The sequence below is a fragment of the Drosophila obscura genome, unplaced genomic scaffold (genome assembly GCF_018151105.1).
Source record: "Drosophila obscura isolate BZ-5 IFL unplaced genomic scaffold, ASM1815110v1 contig_186, whole genome shotgun sequence".
In the NCBI taxonomy this organism is placed as follows: domain Eukaryota; kingdom Metazoa; phylum Arthropoda; class Insecta; order Diptera; family Drosophilidae; genus Drosophila; species Drosophila obscura.
In genome coordinates this window covers 7,291,718-7,306,596 of record NW_024542774.1, presented here as the reverse complement: position 1 = coordinate 7,306,596, position 14,879 = coordinate 7,291,718, and the positions used below count along the sequence as shown (strand labels likewise).

The 14,879-nt window shown below is 48.6% G+C and overlaps 5 protein-coding genes and 1 long non-coding RNA gene across 11 annotated transcripts in view; 3 read left to right on the top strand and 3 right to left on the bottom strand.

Annotated features, from left to right (window-relative positions):
* Nucleotides 1-8,942, top strand: part of LOC111073880 — a 26,626-nt gene extending 17,684 nt beyond the window's left edge. For 2 of the 4 annotated variants that reach the window (XM_041593160.1, XM_022366430.2), the window contains 5 exons: nucleotides 4,325-4,377; nucleotides 5,205-5,274; nucleotides 6,169-6,708; nucleotides 6,772-7,560; nucleotides 7,622-8,942. In XM_041593160.1, the coding sequence (XP_041449094.1) occupies nucleotides 4,325-4,377; nucleotides 5,205-5,274; nucleotides 6,169-6,708; nucleotides 6,772-7,560; nucleotides 7,622-7,870 (1,701 nt within the window). In that variant the 3' untranslated portion in view covers nucleotides 7,871-8,942. The remainder of the gene's footprint in view (nucleotides 1-4,324; nucleotides 4,378-5,204; nucleotides 5,275-6,168; nucleotides 6,709-6,771; nucleotides 7,561-7,621) is intronic. The other 2 variants (XM_022366433.2, XM_022366432.2) reach the window with 1 other exon arrangement.
* On the bottom strand, nucleotides 8,848-10,531 carry LOC111073881 (proto-oncogene serine/threonine-protein kinase mos). The gene is made up of 4 exons (XM_022366434.2): nucleotides 10,444-10,531; nucleotides 10,235-10,383; nucleotides 9,963-10,176; nucleotides 8,848-9,905 (listed from the first exon to the last, which is right to left on the bottom strand). Coding segments are annotated over exons 1-4 (1,191 nt in total). The 5' UTR covers nucleotides 10,446-10,531; the 3' UTR covers nucleotides 8,848-9,079.
* Nucleotides 10,268-10,600, top strand: LOC111073888. Its single transcript, XR_002607759.1, has 2 exons — nucleotides 10,268-10,341; nucleotides 10,485-10,600. It is a non-coding gene; the product is annotated as an uncharacterized LOC111073888 (long non-coding RNA).
* On the bottom strand, nucleotides 10,601-13,689 carry LOC111073883 (tafazzin homolog). 3 transcript variants are annotated; one of them, XM_022366436.2, is made up of 5 exons: nucleotides 13,213-13,689; nucleotides 11,851-12,181; nucleotides 11,383-11,619; nucleotides 10,921-11,309; nucleotides 10,601-10,858 (listed from the first exon to the last, which is right to left on the bottom strand). In XM_022366436.2, exons 1-5 carry the CDS (start codon nucleotides 13,363-13,365, stop codon nucleotides 10,814-10,816), a joined length of 1,155 nt encoding a protein of 384 aa, XP_022222128.2. In that variant the 5' UTR covers nucleotides 13,366-13,689; the 3' UTR covers nucleotides 10,601-10,813. The 3 variants fall into 3 exon arrangements, with proteins under 3 accessions (XP_022222128.2, XP_022222129.1, XP_022222127.1); XM_022366437.2 differs by lacking the exon at nucleotides 13,213-13,689 and adding an exon at nucleotides 12,280-12,432; XM_022366435.2 differs by lacking the exon at nucleotides 13,213-13,689 and adding an exon at nucleotides 12,315-12,432.
* On the top strand, nucleotides 12,989-14,512 carry LOC111073884 (39S ribosomal protein L18, mitochondrial). The gene is made up of 2 exons (XM_022366438.2): nucleotides 12,989-13,803; nucleotides 13,864-14,512. Exon 2 carries the CDS (start codon nucleotides 13,871-13,873, stop codon nucleotides 14,456-14,458), a length of 588 nt encoding a protein of 195 aa, XP_022222130.2. The 5' UTR covers nucleotides 12,989-13,803; nucleotides 13,864-13,870; the 3' UTR covers nucleotides 14,459-14,512.
* LOC111073887 (cytochrome b-c1 complex subunit 9) lies at nucleotides 14,471-14,879 on the bottom strand. The gene is made up of 2 exons (XM_022366441.2): nucleotides 14,665-14,879; nucleotides 14,471-14,587 (listed from the first exon to the last, which is right to left on the bottom strand). Exons 1-2 carry the CDS (start codon nucleotides 14,794-14,796, stop codon nucleotides 14,552-14,554), a joined length of 168 nt encoding a protein of 55 aa, XP_022222133.1. The 5' UTR covers nucleotides 14,797-14,879; the 3' UTR covers nucleotides 14,471-14,551.

Below are 14,879 nucleotides of genomic sequence, written 5' to 3'. Positions count from 1 at the left end.
AACTGTCAACTGACGGGGGCCAACAAGGGGGCGTGGACTTGGACGCTGTCTTGAGTGGCACTTGGTCGTTTACAAGAGCTTTTTGCAAGTACCAGGAGGAATACGAAGAGGAGTTCGAGTTCGAGTTAGAGGTGGAGGTGGAGGTGGTGCCGAAGGCGTGGCAAGTGTCCCCAGCATGAGCACTTTTTATTATCAACATCAACATCAGCGTGTGGCCCTCCCCCCCAATACCCATCATTTGCGTTTGCCGACCAACTTGAATTGCTAATAATTCTGTCGCAAACGTTTGATGGTTTACTCAGACGGAAATGAAGGCACCAATGTCGGCTGCACCACCTCAAACTCCAACCAACCACCCGTGGGGAGCCGCTACACATCTCCTGGCAAAGAGCCCAGGAGGAGGTGGTGGAGTGGGTGGAGTATATAGCCCTGTATATAGTATATTCCAATGTTTAGGGTAGGTCAGCCCTAGTGTTGTGTTATGTATATTGTTGTATATACTTATTAGTGCCCATTAATTCTCTAAAAATCCACCCTTTCGCATGCTACCCCCAAAAATGGGTTTGACCTGCGGGACCCTCGATGTGTTTTTTAAACCCCACTTGGATGATGATGATGATTCATGTGTACTACGCCCCCTCAAACCAGCCGAAAAATACGAAATATGAATGTGTGGAAACTACCACCACTATATAGAGCTCTATATACTCGAGCAAGGGTCCCCTTCGCCACCCTCTCGCCAGCTCTCCACCTATCCCAATCCCTCTCCTCACTCCCCGTCACGCTCTGTTGTGTACAGAAAACCCTTGACAAAAAAGTGCAATGCAATTAATTTTTCGCGAAAGTTTTTTGTGGAAAGGGGGGCGTAGAAATGGAAGCTTCACTCACACTCTTTTGTTAAGGCAGTGCTCTCTCTCTCTCTGTCTCTCCCCCGCTCTTGCCAAGTGACGTTTTAGTGTTTGCATTCGACGCAGCAGTCGAAAAAATTCACAATTTGAATGGATCACCCCAAGGAACAGAGCTGCGTCCAGAGTCCCGGGGTTGGTCTCGTCTCCTGCCCCTCGCACATCTGCAGAATGTTTGTTTTCTTGTTTACCCATGGAGGCGGACGCCTGTCTGTGTGTCTGACTGTCTGTCCATCTCATCCTCATCGCTATCCCCTCTTCCGTCTCGGTTCATTAAATTAAAAACGGCCAATTCGTAGTCGAATTCGGAGTAATACATCAAAAATGCTTCGCTTTTGTGTGCTTTGTGTGTGGGAGAGGAGAATGGTACGGTGAAAGAGTGGTGTGGCTGATAGGGAGAGTGGGATAGGAGTTGGCCTGAGTGAGAGAGAGAGAGAGGGGCCTTGTTTGTTGTTGCTGTTTTGTGCCGGCTGTTGCAGCAGATCAGAGTAGAAGAGAGCAGCCAAAAACAGCTGGGTCCCCCACTGCGGCGAATTCGTTCTCTCTTGCGCGCTGCTGCACATCCTCTTCGCCGTAGCCGGCGCCAGAGGGTGGTTTTCCAATGCCGTTATCCCCGTTGTTCGTAGCAGCGTCAAATGGTTGCCATCCGCCGTCGCGACGTACGGTTTTTTCTTGAAAGTTTTTTTTTGTTGTGTCGCTGGTCTTCCTGGAAATTATATCCTTTCTTCTAATTTGAGTTACGCTTTGTCGTTATTTTCGTTTTTTAACCGAAAATTTATGCCGTGCCGTGGGGACAGAGGACAGGACTGAGCTCCATATCCACACCCACTACCCGGGCAGACGCCGCTGTCCGTGCCAGTGCTTGTGTCTGGTCGGGACGTAAAGTAACATTCCACTCTGCTGTTCTGCTGTTATTTTTACGCTTTTGTGGTCTCGAAAGTTTGTGCTTAAATTAAACCAGCAACAAGAACAACAATCATCGGAATAATCCCATTTGGAATGGTACTCGTATAACAAATAGCAACAGAAGCGGACAAGGACAAGGACAAGGGACGAGAATGGTAAGAATCGATTGGGGGATTACTAGAATGCTTTCGGCTGCCATTCTGGGATGGAAGGATGCTTTTCGTCCACCCGCTGCTCAATCTGCATGTTAATTAATAATAAGCGTGTTCATATTTCTCTCCCCCATCTGTCTCCCATCCATCTGAGAACATAGTCAAGCGAGGAATTTCACTTTGATAAACTCCCCCCACACGTCAGCACAAAGGATGTTGTCCAGGGTGGGTGTTTGGATGGATGGGACCAGCGTTACGTCTTACGGAAGTGCGTTTGCGGGTGCAAATGGCCGTATGATGTGCAACCCTGTGTAGTCCGCTTGCTCGCCTTTTTTTATCCCACGACACGGGTGCAACATGTTGCCGGGATTTGTTTGGTTAATTTCTGTTTTGGGTCCGGGGATTACGCTGGGGTTCACGTTCACCCCCCTGAATCACTTTTGGGCCACCCTCGTTGTGGGCCTTATGCTAATTGAAATTTATGCAGAGTTTCGTTTGAAACTCCAAGTATCCATGGTTTCTCCGTTTTCCCTTAATTAATAAAAAATTCATGCTTGATTTTATAACTTCATCAATAAGCACCGCTGTCGGCACCGTTTGTCCACCGCTCCTCCAGAGCCTACTCCTCCTCCTTCTTCCATCACTTTTATGAGCAAAATTCACAATGAATATTTATGCGCGTCGCCTCTTGAATGGGAAATGCGATGGTATGGTCTGCGATGGGGTGTTCTTTGCTGGGCTGGGGACGTGGTGGGGCGATGGGTGCAGTAGCCGACAGCTGCCGACAGGCGCACCAGTTGCCCAAAATAACGCCTTGGGTGGGGAGAACAAAGTGTGAGAGAGTGAGAGAGAGACGGAGAGGCTTAGAGAGAGTGGCCCAACCGTTTTGGCCCTCTAATTTTATTAACACGTTCATCATTCCCCTCCATTCCACTGCCATTTGGCTTTGGCTGGGACAAGTGGCGCCCGAGGACGGCAATCAGTCTGGCCGGGAGCTGGGAACTGGGAGCCGACTGCCGCCTGCTGTTGCTCCAAATAATGTTTAAGGGGGGGCACATTTTCTTATTGGGACTCGTCGGCACATGCATGAAAGCGAATTAATAAAAATTATTGCATATATTTGTAATTCTGGGCAGCAGAAGTCGGGTTGGGTGGTGGGAGGAGTATGGGCCGAGACGTTGCTTGGCAACTTCTTGAATGGGATGGCGCGTGCTGCTGCGTTTTATCGCCGATCCCCATCCCATCCCGTGCCCCTGCTGCCTGGAGTGTTTTATTACAACCCCACCACCCACCCATAGCCAAAGCTGCAGATGAAAGCATTTTAGAAATATTTCCATAGATATTAGGGTGAACAACAAAAGAACTGCAGCATGTCCAAGGAATGTGGGATTGGAGTGGAATCTGGGAATTTCTGATGAATAATCAAATTGATTAATAGCCCAGCCCTGCTCGCCACCCACCCACCTTTTTGTGGCGAACACAGGGAAGTCGTTGAGTTAAATACACTCTCAGCTAAGCAAACATAGAAATCGAACAATCGCTGTCCAATAGCTTAGGACGATTGGAGATGGACCAGTTCGTTCGAGCTTTGCAGCCAGAAATATAGTTAAATTGAGTGTATGTGTATGATATGATATGATATGATATATGTAAGTATGTATGGTGCTTCGTGCCTAACTCACCCGTCACGCGCTCATCTGTGGTGTCTATCTCGTGAGCCAATCTCCGTGTTGCGCTTGCGATGACACTTCAATAATAAGTATTCCGTTTTGTTTACACTTGAAACTGTAGTTGTTGTTCTTGTTGTCATTCATTATGTTTACACTAAGCCAAGCGATTTATAACAAGTGTCCCCCACCGCACCGATCCCCTTCTACGAGTGTCTGTGTCTCGAGCAGTCGTCACGTCACACAGATGAAATCGTCGTGATGTAAGTTTTTATCGATTACAGTTCACGCCAATTGTGCCCCCAAAACGAAGTCAGAGATGGAGCGGAGCTGTGGCTGTGGCTGGGGATTGGGCTGGGGGGGGCAGACAGAGCCGGTTGTTGACTCTGGTGATTTATGGTGCTGCATGCATCAGAATGTGTGTTCTAATGCCTGTCCATGGCCAGTCGACAGGGCCTCCTCTGTTCCTTTGATCCCGTCGCCTTTGTCGCTTTCCAATTTAGCTTGTAAACGGGGGCTGATTGACACTGTGATATGGACAATTAAATTGTCGCTCTTAATCGTCACAAAGTGCACTAATTTATTGTGTTTAATTTCTTTTGCTTTTCATTTAATGTTTTTTCCACATTTTCTCTTTTCATTTTGCCCCTGCCCCTACCACCACTCCACGCCACACCAAATGTACTTTTTCCAGAGCCAATGCGGGTCGCCAACGTTTGAGAAGGAATTGCGCGAGCAAATTGAGAAGTAAGTGTCATACAAGTTAAATTGTTAATCACGATAAGGACCGTGACTGTGTGTGTGAGTGTGAGAACCAGAATTAGCAGGAGAGAGAGAGAGAGGCGAGAATAGTTCCGTTACTTCAACTCAATTCTGGAATGCTTTCTTATGCATTCCATTATGCAATAAATTACTAGCAAAATATTTATTTAATTTGCCCGCCAGACACCCTTTTGCGGCCATTATGCAATTTTGGAATAGTTTTTGCGCTGCTTTTGGCAAAAACTACGTAAATAATTCATACTCGTGACCAGCCACGCCTCCGCCTCCTGGTCAGGAGAGCGCCATTACGCACAGCAAACGACGGGCCGCGGCCGGCCGACCAGAGAGCTAACGGCACCCAAAATGCAATTTTCCAAATTGCCAGAGCAGCGCCAAGGAGGGCAAGGAGAACACGAAGAAGAAGCACAAGAAACAGCAAGGCAGCAGGAAACACTTACTGGCGGCGAACCCATCAATCAGAGCAGAGCGAACCCTCGGCACCCGTGGCCCAAGTGTAATTACCGCTATTCAGATTTGAGCATACATAGTTCTGGTTCTAGGCTAGGCTTCTCCCTCTCTCCGTCTCTACAAACATTAACTGCTAATTTAAAACAACGCTTCAGACACACCCACACACACACACACCTACGAGTACACAGATTCCGTTAATTTTTAGCAATTCGCTTTCATTATTTCTATATTTGTATTTATATTTGTCTTTGTCTTATTCTTTTTCGTTTTCGTTTTCTTTTCACTTGCATCTCCACACCAAACCACACCACACTCGCCTGCTCTCTCGCTCACACCTGCAGCATGAATCGCATTATGAAATCCAAAGAGCGCAAACAAATGCAGACATGTCGGGATCACAAGGCACTGCAGGTATGTATGGTGTATGGTGTATGGGGTCCCTAGTTGGCAGCAGGGAAGAGCGGGGGATGGCTGTCTACACAGCATGTGGAAAATCAATTTGCACAGCGAGAGCCGAGTCAGTCTCCCTCTGCAGCGCCAAGAGGAGTTCCCGAGTCATAAATAAACGCATAAATTCATTTTTAAGAACAAAATCTCTCCCCTTGCTCCCATTCCGGCGCATACAAATTGTCTCTTATCCGTGGAGAAGGAAGATGGAAGCTGGAAATTGCTTCTGGCCCGGCCCGGCCTGGCCTGGGCGCACTTTTTGGCCGGAATTGATTGAACGCGCGCCATGGCATTAGGAACGCTTCATTGAGCCAGGGGCAGGAGAGGTGGCCGAGGTAGTGGGCCAGATGGGGTGATGGAGATTCCTTTCCCTTTACGTCGTTAACTTCTGGCAATCTCATTTGCGTCTCGCTCCGAAACAATCCGATCCGAGCCTAACCCAATTTTGTAAAGCCATCTAATGAATCCAAGGTTTCCCCTCACCACCTCATTTATTCATCCACGCGGTACGTACACAGTTTGGGGCATTCAATGGCTGCAGTGACCTTCGGGGGGCAGTTAACAAGTTGGCTTCGATCAATAGAGATTGGGGCATTCAGTGGTTGTGTGGAGTGGGGACTGGGAATGGGAATGGGGGGTTCGTCTTGTAACTACTACTGCTCACTTAGCACTTTGGATCTGACACTCCACTCTGAAAACTTGATGAACGAGCGGCCGTCGGCGTCGTCGTCGTCGTCTGTGACCCTCGTCAAGAGTGTGGGGCGCCCATGCAGCTGTCATTGGGTGGCACATGGCTGAAGGTCTCCACTGTTGCAGTCACACACTTGATTCATTGTTTCCCCGCTTCTTCTCTTGCAGACGCGCTTCGCCCGCCAGGAGAGTATGCTGCACTCCATGCAGCAGGAGAACCGATCGCTGCTCACCCGCATTCGACAGTACGAGCACTGTCTGGACGACGTGATGCGCAAGGTGGTGGACGCCATTGTGGCCGAGGACAATCTGCGCGAGGAGGTGAGCATGCTGAAGAGCCGTGTGCGGGATCTGGAGGCGCAGAACGCAGCGCTGTCCGCCAGTCCGGTGAAGGGACGGGACGAGGGCTACTGCACAATGAGCAGTGGCCAGCCGCAGCCGTCGAACGGCCACCTGGAGGACCTGCCCGAGGAGCCCGAGCAGTGGCTGCTGCCGGCAGAGCCCTGTTCGACGGAAATGGAGGACTGGAGCATGTCGCAGGAAGAGCTGGCTGTGATGACATTCGACGACGAGCGGGAGCACCACCAGCAGCATCAACGAAGGAAGCGCGACCACGACTGGCTCTGGCCCTCGAGTGACTTCATCAACTCGACCACCGTCGAGACGGATTCCGTTGGCGATGGCATTGCTCAGCTGCTGCAGCAAAAGGTGAGCGGAGTACGCTTTCATTCCTTTGTTTCCTGCATTCTATGAAGGATTTCTCTGTTTCAGATTGTCTACTCGGAGGATGAGGAGGTGGCCTGCACGGATTTCACCAACGACTTCTACAAGCTGGTCAACATCCGTTCCAACTCGTCGCGCAGCCTCTACTCCTACCTCGAGGGCGTTACGGACGACGAGGATGAGGATGACGACGATGAGGCAGACTCGAGCATGTCCGAGAGCCAAGCGGCACACACGGCCCGGGCCGCCGCCAGTCCCACGCCCAGCGAGGCAGGACGCGCCCAGCTGACCAGCTGCTCCTCCAGCGAAACGGACGAAAATTCGATCAGCCACCCACCGCCGCCGCTGCCAACGGAGTCGCATCAGGAGAAGGAGGAAGAGCCTGATTATGCGGTCATTGACGAGTGCCGGCGCCGCGTCAGCGACATCGAGATCGAGGACGTACCGCTGATCATGAGCGCCACGCCCTTGCAGCCCCTCAATGAGCAGCAATGCATAGCGCAGATCATCAAGAGCGAGCTGCGGCGACCGCCCCATGTGCTGGTCAAGTCCAAGTCGGTGCTGGAGGAGCAGGAGCCAAGCTGCATTCTGCGCCACAATCAGCGCCGCGAGCTGGAGTCCACCGTGGTGCGCAGCGACAGCATCAGCTGTGCGCTGATGGCTAAAATGGCAAAAGACGCAACGCCTCCGTCACCGGCGATTGTGTCCAAGCTGAAGGAGCGAATGCTGAACCGACAATTCTCCGCGCCGGCAACTTCGAGCCCCTGGCGCAGGAGCAACGGCTGGAAGCGGGTGACATCCCCGGTGCAGATACCAGCGGCTGCATCCCCAAAGAAGGTGAGTACATCTGCAGATACCTTAATGCATATCCATATCCTAATCTGCGACATATTTGCAGAAGCAAGCCAAGTCAACGGAGCTGCCAAAGAGCTGCCTGCCCAAGGCGGTGCCCACCAGAATTCCAACGAGCATCAATTCATCGACGTCATCCACCTCGTCAGTGTCCTCATCCTCGCCCTCGCCTTCCTCTCCATCGCCACAGTCGCCCCAACAACAACAGCAGCAGCAGCCAAGATCCTCAGGACAGCAGCAGCGCAAGTCGAAAATTCCACCGCCAGTTCCTGTGCGGCGATCCTATGCGAGCTAAGTGGCGGAATGCCGCAGTAAAATCTCAAATGAATAATCGTCAAGCAAACAAATATTCAAAGATTAAAAAGACTAAATTGTGATATATTCAAACAAACAAAAACAAACAAAAAACAAAACACAGAGGAAGATTGGAAGTGTGAAAGTGTGTGGAGCAGCCAGCAGCCAGCGAGTTTTGTATGTAAGAATACGAGTATTTATGTATTGTATATTGTAGATTTTTGGAAAATGTTTTACTTTGTAAGCGGCGGCAGCACTGCCAACTGTTCCCTTACTACCCAATTAGAGGCCCACACCCACACTAGGAGATGCCCAGGGCTCGCCCTGCTCTATGTCTATGTATTTTGTAGAGCATCGCGGTTGCAGGCCCAGAATCGGGCTATAAGTTGCACTAACTATTATACATCACACAGCGTACGTACATACGTACATACATATGTATTTATGTATTTGTATGGCGTACAGGAAGAGGAGTGTAGGATCTTTGTCGCTGGCAAAGAGCAATTCAAACTACTATCATACAACTATTAGATGAACTAAAACCGTAGTCTTCCGCACAAATCGAGTGTATTCGCAGTAGGCATTTGTAGAATCTGGTTATCACACAACACCAACAGTTGGAAATTTGCATTTAAGGGTGAAATATATATGTGTGAAATTGCAGTATAAAATGCATTTAATTACGATATATACTATATACAAGCGTATGGTTTCTAGGCGAACATAAAACGACAGCAGTAACAATAAACCTGTATATAACAGACCACAAAAGTCGATTCAAACCCCCTCTTCTATACGTATAGTAGTTAGCGTTAGCTCTGCTCTGCTCCTCAGGCTGCTGCCATCGACTAAATAATAATAATAATAATCGCAGCAGCCCGCATCCTAAGTATAAATACGTATAGATAGATATACACATACCCATATAGAGAACTCTATACATAGTACTATGCTCGGCAGATCAGAGAAGTTATTGTATCACATTAAGCTCGTATAAACATTATAAATGTATTTTCTTAGCGTAGCAAGTACAAAAATAAACAAAAAAGAAGTTACAAAATATAAATTATTGACCCAAACATGTGTTTCCCTTCCCTTAATCTAATACAATGATCAATCAATCAATCAATCGAAAGATTGGTGGGGTAAAATCTTACAAAACGTAGCGCTCTAAGCATACAATTAATCAATAGCATAAAATTCAAACGAATTACAAACGAACACGATCACTTAAGCCTAAAAGCAGACCGGCGGTTGAGCTTCTGCTCAAGATGAGCTCCAGTTTATTCCTCAGCAGAATAGAGCTCATGCGGAATTCTGGCACGCTGACCCAGCAGCATCTATACAGATCCGTGTAATAGCTCTCCAGGCACGTGCTGGTGCTTGCTTGTGGCGCCGGACTATCAAAATACAACGCTAATCGGTTCTGTCTGCGCTTCTTCTTTAGCACACGGCCACTGCTGCACGATGTTTCGAAATTTAGATTGCGGCACGCAAACATATTCGCCCTTCTACAAAGGTCGCCGCCCGACATCGCCTGAGAACTGCTTTCATTCACGTACACCCAGTTACAGCCGACGAGAGGTGCTCTCTTGGGGTGGTCGACGGACAGGGCTTTCAGCTTTTCATAGTTATCTGGCCGCAGCTCGTGCTTGACCACTTGGTAAGCGATGGACTCGTTGCAGCTAAGCGTGTGATAGGGCAATCGACGCGACTGCATTTGCCACATTGTGATGGCCAGGGAGTAGATGTCCGCGGCGTCTGATAGTGGATCCGAACGTAGGGCTTCGGGGGACATGTACCTCAGGGTGCCCCTGCCATTGTTCTGGCTCTGGCGGGCACAAAACTCACCAATTTTAATGGATGATCCAAAGTCGCAAAGCTTGCAAATGTAGCTGCGCTGGTAGCTGGAATGTGGCCCCATGCTGGTGGGTCGTGGTCCCAGAGCTACCAAAATATTGGTTGGCTTGACGTCCAGGTGCAGCACGTTGTGCCAATGGCAGTAGCGCAGAGCAGCCACAATGTCCAACGTGATTCTGTGCGGCAAAATATTGAAAATATAAGTCTGTAGTGGGCGATGCAGAATCACATACAACACTCTGTGGAATAGCGGCAACGCCAGCGTCTCCAGTATCTGCTGGAGGCATTGCCCCTTTGGACACTCCATGATGACCATTCCAAAGGCAACGGCTGACTCTGTTTTTATGAGACGCACAATGTTCTTGTGATCCAAATTCAGCAAATGCGACTCATTGTGCAGCGTGGACACAGCCTGTCCCTTGATGATCTTCACCGCAACGGAGCGATCTGTTCATAATTCACAGGCAAATCAGTAAGTGTATCCGATTTATAGTGTAAAACATACCGTGATAAATTGCTTTGAACACAGTGCCATATGCGCCGCGGCCCAGCACCTGACACCTGGTGCGGACGGGGGGACCATCCTTGAGCAGTTCATTGCGCTTCGGCGTGGTAAGCACAAGCTCATTTTCTCGACTAGCTACTGAAAATGACCTGCATTTGCTTAGTAATGAGAGATTTTAGTTGATTTTATTTAATTTTCACATTGCTTACATTTTCACGTATAACGGTGCTTTTCGCTTGAGCGCTGCCAGACTGTCGGAGAAAAAAAATTAAACATCGAACTTTCGCGATATACATCGCGCATATTGGCGCCATAAAATAAATGTATTTTTTTGTAAATTTTGATAAATTAATTTTAAACTATTTATTTAATAATGCACACTGTTTCACTTAAAGAGGTCTCATCAGCCAAGCCTGATAGCGAAAATCGTACAATGTATAAGTTAAATGTGAATCGTAATCGATGAACGCGCATGCCAATGATTTTCGAGGCTTGGCTCCTTCATTTTCGGCTTAATACAATACCAATAAATAATATAAAATATGAATGCTGCTGGAACTACATTTTCAAATCTCTACTCTACTGACGCTCTCTGTGCAATTGCTCCGTCTCAGTCCGCAAGATCTGTAAGAGTTTCTCGATTAACATTGGATCTGTGGAGAATCAAACCAATAGTTTGAGCTTACTCGAAATGCGTCCTGGATTTTGTCTGTGATGAGCTTCCGTGCCGTTGGCTCGGGCACTTGTTTCTTCTTAAGGTCGTGGACGAAGTCATTCAGATCCAGGGGCTGGCCGATATTAATGGTAACCTTTTTGCGCCTTTGCAGCACATAGGGTTCAACATTTGGCAGTACATCGTCCATGCCCTCGTGCCACATTGGCAGAATAATGGGCATCTTGGGGGACTCGTAGATGATGCGGCCCACGCCCCATTTCAGTCGTAAGTCCTCCTTCTCCATGTTCACCTTGCCCTCAGGAAACACGTGAACCCACTGGCCCGCCGCGCACTTCTCGATGCACAGATTGATGGCCTCCTGGTAGACACCATAGCCGCGCACAACAGGAATACACTTGCCTGCACAGAAGGAGGAATCCATCGGTTAGTTCTATGAATCAACAGTGAAGGTATCGCCAGTTCGTCAGCTTACCGAACATGAAGAACATGGAGTGGTACTTGTTGGTGAAGCAGATATCGTGGGCAGCCATCGACCAACGAATGCAATTGGTGTTGCATGCCTGACGCAGTGGCAGCATGCCCCATAGGCCGGGGTCATCGAAGCAGGAGTAGTGATTAGAAACGGTCAACAGCGGCACACCTTGGGGGCGCTTCGATATCAGGTCGACCAGCTGTTCCTTGTTGTATACGCGGGTTTTGTTCATGAGCACTGTGGAAAGGCAACAATGACAGTAAAGAGAATCAGTAGAGATCACCATCAGCACGGTTATGTAAAGACAAACAATTAATATGGCACACGCTTGGCCTTAATTGGATGCGAACACAGCGAGAGAAAGGGGCCCGCCATATAACGAAGAGCAGCAGTGATTGCTATTTCTCCGTATGTTGTACGAGGTCGGGGTCAGAGTCGTCTGCTTAGTTCCGGCACGGGCATACTTACTCAGTAAAATCTTGCTAAAGATTCCGACGGCAGTGATTACAAATTGGCTGGCCAGCCACCAAACTCTCGACGGGCACCGCAGCCTGGGAAATATCCAATCAATGTTGTAGGGTATCTCCACGGCCGTGGGCATGTTCATCCGCTGGTCCCTGTCGGACATTGTGGGCGGCTGTGGTGGCGGCTGTGGCCGGATGGGCTGATTGCTCAATACGTGCTGACTAGGGTTACGGGAAGCGGCCGGACGTTGCTCCGTTGTCTGTTCCTCCTTCTGCAGTCCGGCCGTCGATCTCTCATCTGGCACTGGGCGTGTCTCTGGGGCTTGCACGTATTGCTGCAAAATAGTAAGGACAGAATGCTTGAGCAATGTAATGGCAATGGCTTTGGCTTTGGATATGTGGAATGGTGTAACAAGCAAGGCCTTGTGCTAACCATGGAAACCTATTTATTAATCTTATCGGGCTTACGGAGTTGAAAATACTGGAATGCTTTTGTTTTCGTTTAACTCGCCTCACACAGCTACGCATTTTGAATAATATTTTGTATTTTCTATTTGATAGATAATGTGTCAACCGAGAACAGAGTCGACCCCGTACTGAACTTTGTATGGACCTGGCCTGTGTTGTGCCACAGGTCCCCAGCATGCGCACTGGGCACCAGCAGCAGAAGAGGCTGGGGAGGAGAGGATTGAAAGAGCGCAGTAGAACGGCTGCATCTCATCTCGTGGCGGCACAAAGAGCGCGATAAGCAAGGCGGAACACAACACTCACATTGTGGAACGGAACGCTCAAGGTTCATTCGGCTTGCAATTAAGTGTATATTGCGGCCTTCAGTTGATGCAAGACATTTTGTGCGTCGTCTCAATATCGTTCGCGCACATCTGTAAGAATTCTGTATTTGCACAACTGCACGAGCAGCAACCAGACCAGGCGGCGGGAACTTTCAAGTTTAACTGATTTTCGTCTCTACGAAATATCTAAAGTTCAAATACGGAAAAAAGCACTGGTGCGGGCTAAACAACAAGGGCGAGAGAGACCCATACACCTGACACACTGATAGACATAGAGAGAGAGAGAGAAAGAGCAGAGCACAGCAGAGCTACAGTCAAGAGGCCGATTGTGCTCCGGCATTATCAGTTAGTGGCAAAAGTGTTAAACTCAGCACGCTTCCACATAAGAGGTTCACAATGCGCACATTGAGATAAGACACGAAAGCTACATAAGTCGGGCATGAGGTATGGCTTTTGAATAGCGCGCCACTTGTTGACATTGCTGTGCTGTGGTGTGGTGGAGGTGAGATTCGGTACGAAACCAATCAATACCCTGTAAATGCAATAATTCAAAATGCTCCCTTGCCCCCACTTACCCTCGCCGACAAACCAAAGATGCTTTGATGAAGGCCATTTGCAGACGCCAGTGGTACGTGCATGCGTCCCCAATAAAGCCTCCGCGTGGCACATGCCGCAGCACTTCTCACGTGCCTGAAGCGGCACAGATTCGTACACACCGCCATCAACATGATGAATACTACTTATTACGAATGTGATATGTTGAGCAGATTTTTAATTCTTGCACCGGTGCGCACTTTACATAACCGTTTATTTATCCGAATGATACACTTGCAAATTTTGGACTCGACTCTTCTGCTTCGCCAGCTCAGCTCCGCGTCTTCACCCTGGCCAACGGGCATTCAGACCCGAACCCCCTGTGCGTACTGGGAGGGTAACAGAACATTACATGTGCGCATGTTCGTGAGAATTTGTATTGCCAAAAGGGCCGGAAAAGCTGCCAAGGCCGAAAAAACCTAGATAAATTGGAAATTAAATAAAAAAAAACAAGGCCGAATTTCATGGTAACAGCTGTTCGATTTTGCCATTCGAAACATTGTACAGCACTGGCGGGCGCAACCGGTGTTCAACACTGACGCAATTTTGTGCATTTGGAAACGAGACTATTGGTAAAGTTCCATAATCGTCTGGAAATCTGAATAAAAACGGTTTTAAATCGACTATTTTAGAGCAAGGATGTCTCGCAGTGCCCGCCCACTTACCTCAGCACGCGTGCTCCACAAGATTAAGGCGCTGACCACCCCGCAAGGCAATGAAGGATTTGTGGTCAACCGGAATCCCAGGAATCTGGAAAGGCTGCGCATTGCGTACAAGCCCAGCGGCTACCACTTGGAGAAACCAGGTCGTTCCTACTGGCACACGCTCGAGATCAACACCAGCGGTCGTTATGTCAGCGCCGACGTGAAGCACTACGAGAACGGCACCATTCTGAGCGCCAGCACCGCCGAATGGGCCATCAAACAGCAGCTGTATAAAACCAACGACACCTCGGCATTTGTGAATCTGGGTCGTGTCCTAGCACACCGCTGCCTCCAGTCGGGCATCACCGAGATGACGTGCAATGTGGATGCAGTGGCCGGCAGCAAACTTAACAAAATGCTCCAAACCATCCAGGACAATGGGGTGTCATTCAAGGAGCCCACACGATTGGTGAACAACCAGCCCTGGGATGCGTACCGACATGAAAAGCCCTGGGAAGTTTCAGAGCAATCAATTCCTGCGACCCCCTTGAAAACAGTCGAAACCAAATCAAAACAAAAGTGAAAAGCATTTGGGTTTAGTTTTTGTATCGTTGAGAATAAACGTTCATTTTGTTATGCTAATTAAAACAAGTCATTGTTTAATTGATGACTGCGCTTATTCGTATTTGCTCTTAATGTCCTTCCAGAGTTTCTGCAACAGAAAAACAGAGCAATTCGTTAATTTCTTGCTGGTCTTACATAAGAGTAGAGTAGAGGTGTGCAACTTACGCCTTTGTTGATGGACTCGTACAGGGCAGTCGCGGAGACATCGATGGCGCGCTCGAAAAAGAATGTCGACGCGATGATGGCCACGGCGTAGGTGGACGTACGCTTGAACAAGGTATTGTAGATGACCTTCATTTTTGCGAGACTTCCAAATCGAATTTTATTCCTGACAAAAAATAATTACACGCCAAGTACAGCTGATGATGACAAAAGTGATG

Coding starts and splice junctions, on each gene's coding strand:
- LOC111073881 (XM_022366434.2), bottom strand. Junction 10,177..10,234: donor GTTCAAAGCAATTTATCACG/GTATGTTTTACA, acceptor AATTATGAACAG/ATCGCTCCGTTGCGGTGAAG. Junction 9,906..9,962: donor CCGCTATTCCACAGAGTGTT/GTATGTGATTCT, acceptor TTTGCCGCACAG/AATCACGTTGGACATTGTGG.
- LOC111073883 (XM_022366436.2), bottom strand. CDS start 13,365: ATGTTGATGGCGGTGTGTACGAATCTGTGCCGCTTCAGGCACGTGAGA. Junction 12,182..13,212: donor TCTTTGGTTTGTCGGCGAGG/GTAAGTGGGGGC, acceptor ACTATTTTGCAG/CAATACGTGCAAGCCCCAGA. Junction 10,859..10,920: donor AAATCCAGGACGCATTTCGA/GTAAGCTCAAAC, acceptor AAACTCTTACAG/ATCTTGCGGACTGAGACGGA.
- LOC111073884 (XM_022366438.2), top strand. CDS start 13,871: ATGTCTCGCAGTGCCCGCCCACTTACCTCAGCACGCGTGCTCCACAAG.
- LOC111073887 (XM_022366441.2), bottom strand. CDS start 14,796: ATGAAGGTCATCTACAATACCTTGTTCAAGCGTACGTCCACCTACGCC. Junction 14,588..14,664: donor ACGAGTCCATCAACAAAGGC/GTAAGTTGCACA, acceptor TTTCTGTTGCAG/AAACTCTGGAAGGACATTAA.